The 11,054-nt window shown below is 58.5% G+C and overlaps 1 protein-coding gene across 1 annotated transcript in view; it reads right to left on the bottom strand.

The window, feature by feature from the left end:
• OCA2 (OCA2 melanosomal transmembrane protein) overlaps positions 1-11,054 on the bottom strand; it is a 39,162-nt gene that overhangs the window by 23,871 nt on the left and 4,237 nt on the right. Inside the window, exons 7-11 of the mRNA XM_025043518.1 lie at positions 9,386-9,442; positions 8,325-8,449; positions 6,320-6,458; positions 4,959-5,091; positions 1,138-1,285 (exon numbers count right to left, since the gene is read on the bottom strand). Of these exons, the coding sequence (XP_024899286.1) occupies positions 1,138-1,285; positions 4,959-5,091; positions 6,320-6,458; positions 8,325-8,449; positions 9,386-9,442 (602 nt within the window). The remainder of the gene's footprint in view (positions 1-1,137; positions 1,286-4,958; positions 5,092-6,319; positions 6,459-8,324; positions 8,450-9,385; positions 9,443-11,054) is intronic.

Raw genomic sequence — 11,054 nt, 5'->3', positions numbered from 1 at the left:
GGCCTGGGGACTGGGTCGTGGCTGGGAGAGATGCTCGCAGAGAGGGCGGGACAGCTGACGACCGGATGTCGGAGGGGCGGTGGCGGAGCGTGCGCGCGGGGACGGCGGACACCGCGCCTCCTCGCCTCACCTCCTGCTTGTCTGACTTTTTTTCCGAATGAGAACGTCTCACGTTTACAACGACACTAACTAAAGGAAAACGCACCCAGTGAAAGCGGTGGCCCCAGCTGCCCTCCCCTCCCCCCCCCAGCTTCCCTGTCGCCCATCGTCTCTGCTGTATTTTCCCCCTCACCGACTCGGGGGAAGAGGCTGCGTGCTGGAGAATTTCACTTCCGTGGCCACTCACACGTACTATGACCACGGGCCCCAAGGCGGGTCACAGCAGACCGGGCGAGTGCCGCCGAGGACGGCCTTTCAGAGCACGTGGACACACGACGTGCGGAAGGGACGCTCCCAAGGCCGCCCTCAGCCCAGCCTGCTCCATGGTGTCCGTGTGGCCTTGGCAGCCACGGCCCTCCGGCCTCAGGTCCCCATGTGACTAACGCAGGAGGAGCGGACAGCCACCTGGAGGCTCCCCCAAGGGCCGGCAGTCTGGGAACACGGGGTTGGCTGCCACCTGTCGCCCCGTGGGAGATTGTTCCTGCCACATCCCCAGAGACTCGCATGTCCCCTGGGGCAACACACGTGTCACCTGCCCCCTCCCGGCCTGGACCCTCACATCTCAGCCTGGACTGAGACCAGCGCCAGGCCCGACCGAGTCAGCAGGCTGCGGAGCTCCCGGCCACGCAGGAGAGCGCCGAGCAGGGTGCCGGCTGCAGGGCGTGGCGTGTGGTGGGACCGGTCCCGCCGAGGGTCAGCTCGGGCCTGGCGTGTCCCCCAGGCAGGTCGCCCAGACCTTCCACCCGTGGTCGTCTCCGCCGTCACGGGGCTGTCAGCTCGCACTGCACGGAGCGCAGGGACGGTCGGCTGTGGTGACGTCACGAGAGGCCCGTGCCACACGTGGCACCCTGGACTATTCGGCAGGGTGCTGCAACCGTCCCCCGGCCACGGCCCACCACTCTAGGGAACCCCTCTGAGTGACACGCCGCGCACACCGGGCGGCATGGGCACTGCTGTCGCCGCGGCGGCCCCGCCTACCTGTGGAAGGTGCGCAGCCTGCGGGCCAGCAGGTGCTCCAGCGCCAGGACCTTCTGCAGCAGCAGGCCCCGCACGGCCGTCTCCTCGCGGCTGGCCGGGCTGATGCGCTGGGCGGTCAGGCGCCACACGTGGATCTCGTGCTTCAGCTCTGGGGAAGACAAGGCCGAGGCTGGGGTCTCCACCGCCTCAGGTCAGCTGACATCCGCTCCCCTCACCATCTCCAGGGACGGGAACACCCCCGATGGCACACAGTGAGCCAGGGCCGAACCGAAGCGGTGGCTTCTCAGCGCAGGAGACAAAGCTGATCTCTGAAAGCCACCGGGGCCGTGATGCGGTGCAACGTCCACTCTCTGGGCAGAGGGCGAACTCGAGCGGACAACCAAAGCTGGCACCCGACCCCTCCCCACCATCCTGGCCAGCAGCCCCGGCCCTGCTTCCAGCCAGAACCCAGACCCGGCCCGGCCTTTGAGCTCTTTCATAAATAGGCCTAGTGAACACCAGAAGTAGGGTGAGGCTCTCAGTGGGTCGCGCCTGGGACTCCCACTAGGGCACGGGGTAGGACAGAAGGTGGGGCTGGTCTCGTTCACTGGTTTCTAAAATAACTAAAATAGTTTATGAGAGTTTGTATTCAACCTCTGTCTTACCACTAAAGGTACGACAGAAATTTCTCAAACTATGCACTATAAGAATATAAGGAGACACAGTATTCTCACGAAGCATCTGTTACGTGCAACACGCTGACCTCACGGATCGCAAGAACTCAAGATGAAATTAAAACCAAACCCTCCCAAGCAGGTAAGAACTTGACAACCAGCTCAGGGCAGCAAATCAAATACAACAATGCATCAGAAGGATCACACGCGACGATCAGGTGGGATTCGTCCCAGGAATGCAAGGACGGCTTAACACGAATCGGTCAACACCATACACCAAGTAAAAGGTAAAAAGTCGTATAACCGTAAGAAGAGATGAAGAAGTACAAACTGCGGGGTACAAACCAGTCACGGGGGACTTAGGCCCCAGGGACACAGTCGACAGCATGGCGATGGTCATGCAGTGCCGAACGGTGCCAGAGCAACGGGGGGATCACCTCACGGATTGCAGAAATGTCCAGCTTTTTAAAACTTAAAATAAATAAATAAGTAAATAAATAAGAAAAACCATAAATACGCGAGGCGATACATGTGTTAGTTAACGAGATGGGATAATCCTTCGCACTATACCTACTTCAAATCACCATAATACACTTCAAATATCTGACAATTTTGTCAACTATACCTCAATAAAGCTGAAATAAAAAACAAAAAATGAAACAAAGTGTATGATCATATCAACAGATGCAGAAAAAGCATGTGACAAGATACATCTATTTTGATAAAAAAAGAAACTCAATAAATGAATGTGGAAGGAAAGCACCTCCACGTAACACATATGACAAACGCTCAGCTAACATCATACTCAATGGTGGAAAACTGAAAGCTTTTCCCGTAAGGTCGAGAACAAAACAAAGATGCCCACTCGCCCCACTCTTCTACGTGATCACGGACGTCACGGTCGGAGCGATTAAGCAAGAAAAGCAGTAAAAGGCATCCAATTCTAAAAGAAGTAAAACTATCACTATTTACAGATGACGTGATTTTATATACAGAAAACCCTGAAAACTCCACTAAAAAAAAAAAAACCATTAGAAACAATAAACAAATACAGTGACACTTCAGGATACAAAATTAAAAAAAAACTATTAGAAACAATAAACAAATACAGTGAAACCTCAGGATACAAAATCAATATGCAAAAACTATTGCATTTCTATGCACTAACAACAAAGTTTCAGAAAGAGAAATGAAGAAAACAATCCCACGTACAATTGCAACAAAAAGAAGACCCAGGAGAGAGCTTAACGAAGGCGGCGAAGGTGCACACGGAACACGACAAGACGCCGTTGAAAGGAGACGCAAAGAAATGGAAAGATGTTCCGTGTTCAGAGACTGGAAGAATTAACACTGATCAAACGGCCGTATTCCCCACAGCGATCTACAGATTTAATGCAACCCCCAGCAAAATCCCAATGGCATTTTTCACAGAAATTGACCAAAAAATTATCAAATTTGTATGGCACCACAAAAGACCGCAAACAGCCAGAGCTATCCCGAGAAAGAACAAAGTCCAAGGTATCACGTTCCCCAACTTCAAACTATACTACAAAGTGACGATAATCAAAACAGTACGGTACCGACAGAAAAACAGACACACAGACCCATGGAACAGAACTGAGAGCCCAGAAATAGACTCACATATATACGGACAACTCATTTTCAACAAAGAAGCCAAGAAAATACCATGGAGTAAGGAAAGTCTCAATAAATGGCGTCGGGAAAACAAGGCGGCCAAAAGCATGAAACTAGACCACGCTCTCTTACACCGTGCACGAAAATCAACCGAAAGGATTAAAGACTTGAATGGAAAACCTGAAACAACAAAATGACAGGAGAAAACAAAGGCACTAAGATCATGGACACTGGCCTCAGAGATACTCTGTGAACTTGACTCCAAAAGCTAGGAAAACAAAAGCAAAAATGAATGAATGTGACTCTGTCAAACTAAGAAGCTTGTGCACAGCAAAATAAACCACCGACGAAACAAAAATGCAGCCGACCGGATGGAAGAAGATATTTCCAAGTGATACTTTCAATAAGGGGTTAATATCCAAAATAGATGAAGAACTCGTACAACTGAACAATACACGCAGTGAACAAACCGGCAGGGGACTCGAACAGACACTTCGCCCAGAAAGACGCACGGCTGGCCAACGGACACATGAAAAGATGCTCAAGGTCACTCATCATCAGGGAAATGCAAATCGAACCCCTGTCAGAGTGGCCGTCATCAAGAAGACAAGAAGCGAGCGTCGGTGAGGACGTGGACGACGGAGCCCGGTGCACTGTCGGCGGCAGAGTAAATCGGTGCAGCCACCGTGGAAACAGTGTGCGGGCTCCCGAAAAACTTAAGAGCAGGGCTGCCTCATGACCCAGCAAGCCCTCTTCCGAGCATTTACCCGAAAAACGAGAAAACACTTTTCTGTAAAAACATATGCACCCCGATGCTCACAGCAGCACTGTTCGCGGTGGCCGAGACACGGAAACCAGCCTTTGATAGATGGCTGGATAAAGACGACGTGGGACAGAGGAAACGCGGCCGTGGGCGACAACGCGCGTGGACCGCGACAGCGTCACGCTGAGCGGACTGGGCAGACAGAAAGGGCCGAGCACTGTGCGACTTCACCCACCGGCGGATAGGCAGCCAAAAGTGGCACCAACAACAACGCGCGTGGACCGCGACAGCGTCACGCTGAGTGGACTGGGGCAGATGGAAAGGGCCGAGCACTGTGCGACTTCACCCACGGGCGGATAGGCAGCCAAAAGTGGCACCAATAAAGACAAAGTCAGGGACACAGACATCGGAACGTGGTGACCTGGGGAGGGGGGCAGGGCGACACGGGTAAAGGGGGCACACGCAAGGTGATGGAAGAAAACGAGGCTTGGGGTGGTGAGCTCACGACAGAGCACACGTGTCAAATTATGACGTCCTACACCTGGAATTACATAATGTCACTAATCACGTCGCCACGATAAATTTAACTTTTAAAAAGGCGCAGCTCGTGGGTTTACGCCCCGGAAGGCACACCACATGCCGGGGGGCAGAGGGGTCACAGCGATGGCGCGCCAGTGACCGCGCTTCCCAGCGCTCTGCGTGCGTGCGATGCGGCCCCGCGGCGCCTCCGTGACCGCACACCGCCGGCTGCGCCCGAGGCGCGCACTCACCCACGATGTCGCTGGGCTCCTTGTTGTACAGCTTCTCGTTCCAGTACAGGAGCCGGAGGAGCGGGAAGCAGAACAGGAGCACCAAGCAGATGCCCACGAACATGTGCGCCGTGAAGCTCGCGAAGTCCAGGCCCTGGGGACAGGGAGCGGAGACGTGAGGGCGTGCGCCTGCGTGGCCAGGCCAGCGGGTGTCAAACAGCGCATTCCCTGGCCTGGGCCACGTTCCCTCCTCGCCTGCCGGCCTCGTCATCTTCGATCGACGTGACACTGTGCGGTCGGATACCTCTGCAACGCCATCGATAATCCTGGGGTTCGCTCCAGGATGCAGCTAAGGTCCTTAGGACAGCTGGATTGCTGCGGGTCTTTAAGGTGACGGGACCCAGGGCAGGGCCGAGTCCGGGCCGTGTGGGAAGCGGCCACCCGTCTCCCCGCAGGGACATCGGTCCTGGCCCCAGACTGTGTGCAGCACGCGGCCCTCTCGTCCCTTTGGGCTGTTCTTCCCCTGGCCTCGGCGGTGACCCCACCGACCTCTGGGTTCTCTCCATGGCCCTTCCAACTGTCTCGGTCGCCCCACACCCTCGGCTCTGTCCCCTCCCGCCTGCAACCCGCAGAGCCTCCCAGGGCGCGAGCCGGGGCAGTCGCGGGGTGGCCTCGCCTGTCCTCCCCGCCCAGGGCCGCTGCCCTTTCGTGGCCTGACGTCCAGGACCTTGGTCACCACTCTCTGCTTCTGGCTCGGCTTTGGTTTTGTCCCCTCGGGTTTTGGTCTACTCCCTTGAGGAAGGATCCCGTCCCCCCCGCCGTCTGGCCCTGAGCGGAAGTGCTGCTCCCACCCCTTGCCCAGCACGCCAGCCACACACAAGCTCCGGGAGGCCATGCGCACGCCACCCTGACAGGACTCGCCTCTGGGGGGCGCCGCCGTCTGTGTGCACGCGTGTGCTTTCATTTTTCACAATGAATGTTTTACTGTCAAATAAAAGTAATCGGATTTTTTCTAAAAATAGTTCTCTCCTGTGTGGCCGACGCCCGGCTGGGTGACCGGTACCCCTAGAACAGCCCGCGGGACCCGCCGCCCGCCAGGGCGCTCCAGGGGGACGCGGTCGTGGGAGCACCGTCAGCTCACACGGGACGGCCGACGTGGTCCCGCACAGCAACCACACAGTGCTCGAGTTCAGCCACAGCGTGTGAGCTGCACCCCAAATCTCTGGAGCACAGCAGGCCCACATGGCCGTCGACACCGAGAGCCGTGAACTCTCAAAGCCTCACATATTTTTATGGAGGACGGCACACAGACGCAGCGTTATGGGGGCAGCGTGCAAGCCAGGCGGGTCTCTCCTGTTAGAAGCCACCCTCATGGCACCTACCGCCTCCCTCAGCTCCTGGTTGGAAACGATGATGACGTTCGGAGGGTCCCCAATGGCGGTGGCGGCCCCCCCGATGTTGGTGAAGATCACTTCTGCAATCAGCACGTGTCTCGGGTCGAGGTTGAGCACCTCACATAACCTGTCACGATGGGAGGGAGGAAAGTGGTCCCACCATCGCACTGTGGGGCCGTGAGCAACCTCGACGTGTTTCAGGTGCTCGTGCAGGGGAAGCGCTTGTGTGCACACGCATGCACACGTGCACGCACACATGTGCACTCGCAGGAGAGCGATGCTGAGGTGAACGATGACGACGCCAGAGTCGCAGGCCACTGCGGACTCTCAGAACTACGTGTCTCTGGAGGTCACCCCAGCAGCCGTCAGAGCCTCCATGTGGGAATGTGCCCCACCTCCCCACCACAGTCTCAGGGGCGCAGTCCCGTGTGTAGGCCTCCAGGGGCGGGCAGGGAGGCGGGCCTGAAGAGCACTGGCCTGACACCTAGCCCTAGCCCACGCAGGGCCTCAGGGGCTGCGTGTGGCCCTAAACCGGCCCCTCCCCGGCCCAAAGCTGCCTGCGTGGACTCTGCCCCATACCCTGCACTCAGCCCTTGGGGGCCTGCCCGGGCAGACCGCTCCCTGGGCACCAGGAGGCAAGTTCTGTGGGTTAGGGGAGCACACAGTTGAGAAGCGTCACTGTAAAGAAAGCTCAGGAAAGGTGTCACGGGGCCCCCCACACCTGCGCACCCGGGCTGACCCAGGGGCTGTGTGGACGCTGGCGGGGCGGCCATCTGGGCCAGGCAGGACTGAGTACCCGGGTGTGTCCCCTGCCCAGTCAGCGGTGGTGGCGGCTCCCAGCTGGGGAAGCCCGAGAGCTGCTTCTGCAAGGTGAACCCTCGGAGCCCCAGCCACCTAAGTGGCCTCAACGAGGACCGAGATCGGGAGACTAGCTGATGCCACACTAACGCCTGAACCTCAAGATGCGTTTTCGGGCTGATGCACAGGGTTGCCGTACCAGGTAACCACAGTGGGGACGTCAGCAGGTGCCAGCGAGGCTGAGACAAGCCTCGGGGGCCGGGCCACATGGGGACATGGGTGTCCCCACCTCTGCTCTTCCCGGGCCTGGTGCTGTGGCTTGCCCGCGATGTCAGGGGCACAGTGGGCCTGGTTAGCAGGTCCTGTGGCCACCTCTGGCCGTGTGCCAGGCACAGGGCGTGGTGCCTGCGGGCAACCCGGAGGCACTCTCCCCGTCTTTCACCGACCTCGAGACCTGGGCAACGGGGTGCTGCGTCCCCTGCACGGGAAGGCTGGCAACAGCGCCCCTCGCCCCAGGTCTCTGCCTGTATGTGGGGCTAGCGGGAGTCTGGTCAGGGGATGGACTCGACACCACAGGCCACATGCACGGTGCTGCCCGTCCCCTGCTCCTGTCCCTGCCCTCAGCGTCACCACCCGTCAGATGACAGGGGCGCTGAGCTCTGCAAGTCAGCCCTGCTGGTGGCTCCGAGCTTGTGGTCTCAGGCCTCGTGTCTGGGAGGGTCCCTTGTCTGAAAGGATCCCTGTGACAGCACAACCCAGGCCAGGCGGCAAAAGGGACTTGTCCGAAGCCCCTGCACCCCAGGGGGACCTGTCGCCCTCCGTCTCCCGGGGCCAGCCCGGGAGGGTTGTGATGCCTAGAAAGCCATCTTTAAAATAAAGAGCATGAAGTACAGGCGCAGCTGGGCCCGCGGCCTCAGAAGCTTCCGGACTCAAGGTTCCGACTCCGGGCAGACAGCTGGGGTGATCGACACACGCCCACTGCAGGGAGTGTGAGATTAAAAGCAACAGAATCTCATCGAGTTTCTCTTTCCCAGAGTCGCCCCACAAAGCCCTCCCCAGGGCCGGCCAGCGAGACGGCTGTTCAGCGGGCAACGCTGGGGACAGGGACAGGAACTCCCGGCCTGGCTGCATGTCCTGACCCACGCGGGCATGGCCGTGAGCCTGGCCCGAGCCCCGGGCGAGCCCCTCGGCATACCTTATGGTCACAGGAGTGAAGAGCAGCGACGTGGTGACGTTGTCCAGGAAGGCGGAGAGGGTGGCGGCAACGAGACACAGCATGATGGTCATGGCCCACACTCTCCCTCGGGACAGCCTGTAGGCCTGGGGCGCGCGAGAGGGACGGGAGTCAGGGGTTGAGGGCAGGTGCGCATTTCGTCAGGGGCTCTGGGCATTAACACGCGTGGGGGCCTGAGACAGGCCCGCGGGTCCCCAATGTGCTGAGGCGAGGTGGCGAGGGCCCTGGGCTCCGGGCCACCTGGCCGAGCTCCCTGGCCCTGAGCCTCCCTTGCGGCCTCGGCCCTGGAACGTTGCCCGGCAGAGTCCGACCTCCCTTTGTGCGCACAGCCTGGGCCGTGGCGTTGGGGTCCGCCTGGCCCGAGAGCCTGCTGGCCTCTGGGGGCAGTTAGTGCACGGTGCCGGAAGGGGGAGGCCCGGTACCTCCCTGGGAGGTGCAAGGTGGCAAGTGTCACCGCACGGCCCCACCGCTCGGGGTGTGCAAAGGCTTTGTCGGGTACAGTTTATTAAAGAGCTTCTCAGTTGAAATAAAGTAAATATATAAGTCCGACCCAGCACTGGCCTTTGCACCAGCAGGCATGGCAGAGTGTCCCCTGCCAACCCCAAGTGACAGGGCCAGCACCGAGCCTAGAGGTTCTGGAAGATTCCCCAGGGTTCCAGTTAGAAAAGTGAGCGTTTTTATGTTCAATGTGTAGAAAGCGCTCATGTATATTATTTCACCAAAAAAAAAAAAAGCAATCAGAATGTGCTGGTGAAACAGATTCTCCATCTCTGATGCGTAGCTCTGAACCTGCCGACCGTCAGCGTCACAGAGATGGCCGGCTCAAGTCCCCTTCTGTCGTTTATGGGGAAGTTGCCTTAGCAGCTGTACCCGGCTTTGCAGAAGTTAGTAATTTCATAAAAGAGAATGGCATTTTCAAATGTTTCCTTTAAGTAGTAGTTTTACTCACCAAATATGTGATGGTGGAAAATAAACTTGTCAACTAATTAAAACATAATTATTAAATGACACATCAAACCTACCTTTACAGCACAATAATCGAAAAATCCAGTTTCTGAAAATATGGCTACTAAGACCATCTGTGGGGAAGAGAAGCAGAGAGAGGGAGAAGCCATTAGCGCCACCGTGAAGCGAGGTGACAGCGCTCAGCTCCGCGCCTGCGCCCCGGCCTCTACGTGAGGTTGCCGTGCCGTCGGGCTTCTGCTGGCCTGCCGCGGGCAGTGCCCTCACAGGCCCCCTGCACAGGGCCACTATTCCCATGCCCAAGGGACATCACTACGCCGTCCGCCCTTCACAGTAAATGCCAGAGTCGCTGCTGTTCTGTTTTACAGACCAGGAGGCGGGGCGGGGGCAAAGATGGGAGGTGACGTGCTCACAGTCACAAAGCCAGAAGCAAATCAACTGGACAAAACAAAAATATCCCAAACTCAGTTTAGACTCAGCATAAGTACCTGCCTCGTCTAGAGGGACCATCGCTGTCCCTCCCAACCTAAAAGGCCCCGTGGGCTTTGGGACGCGCTGCCTCACGCACCCAGGGGCCTCACGTGGGCATGTACGGTGGGGTCCAGGGCGGTCTCCCACACGCCCACGGCCAGAACCGCCGGGGACTGGAACCCGGGCTCAGGTGAGCGGCCGCCCAGGGGCTGAGCACCATGGAGCCAGCGGGGCGGCGGGTGACCAGCAGCACCGGCGTGCAGACTCGGCCCCTGCGCACCGCGGCTCGGCCGTGGCCCTGCTGCACTGACGTCAATGGAAAGCAACGAACTGTGCCCTCCCTGCAAATCCACGTGTCAAAACCCTAATCCTGGCTACCTCAGCAGGAGACTGCACTCGGGGGCGGTGAAGATGAGGCCTGGCCCCGTCCGACTGTCCTTGGAAGGGGCAGTGAGGGCACAGACACATGCAGGGGGACAAGCACGTGAGAACACGGAGAAGGCAGCGTCGGCATGCCGAGGAGCAGGAACCCAACCCTGCCGGCTGCGACCCTGAGCTGCGTCCCCAGGACGGAGCCACCAGCGTCTGCGGCTCCAGCCCCATGCACGGTCCTACACCACAGCGGCCACGGGTCACCGCTCGCCTGAGTTTTTGTGAGACCTCTGGGGAGCCTCCTCCCCCTTCCAGACCCCCACCCCTGCAGCCTCACAGGACCTGCCACGAGGTCAGCCGGAGCCGAGGTCATGCCGCCCTGCCCCCGCGCCCTCCACGGGCAGCAGCTGGTCTGGCTCAGTGACCCCGGAGGGGCAGAGCCCGCTGTCAGTACCGCCGGGGGTCAAGCGACAGCGAGGAGGGTGAGGACACACAGGGACCTGCTCCACGCAGGCGGCCACTCTCTCCTCCAGCCCCTCACAGGCGCGGTGACCCAGGACTCATGAGCCACCCCATCGCTGTCCGGTTTATGACTCGTGGCCCACGCTTGTGCATCTTAGTCCCTTTCCTACGAAGGTGACACTTCACGGCAGAGTGGCCACTTGACAGCGTCTGACAGATGATCAAACACGAATCATCACTTGGGGGGCCTCTTCCTTCATCCACATGCTTACAGGTACTCACTCCAATCACCCAAACTCACACGGTTCATTTATTTGGGACGTTCTGTTTTAGATTTTAAGGGCAGGAACTAAATTCGCTCAACTGCAATTTTCTTTCGCTCTCAGGAAGGCCGCAGACTGGACTGTCCAGCTCTGCCCAGGG

Source organism: Pteropus alecto, unplaced genomic scaffold (genome assembly GCF_000325575.1).
Source record: "Pteropus alecto unplaced genomic scaffold, ASM32557v1 scaffold102, whole genome shotgun sequence".
Lineage (NCBI taxonomy): Eukaryota > Metazoa > Chordata > Mammalia > Chiroptera > Pteropodidae > Pteropus > Pteropus alecto.
This window is presented reverse-complemented; position numbering and strand designations above follow the sequence as displayed.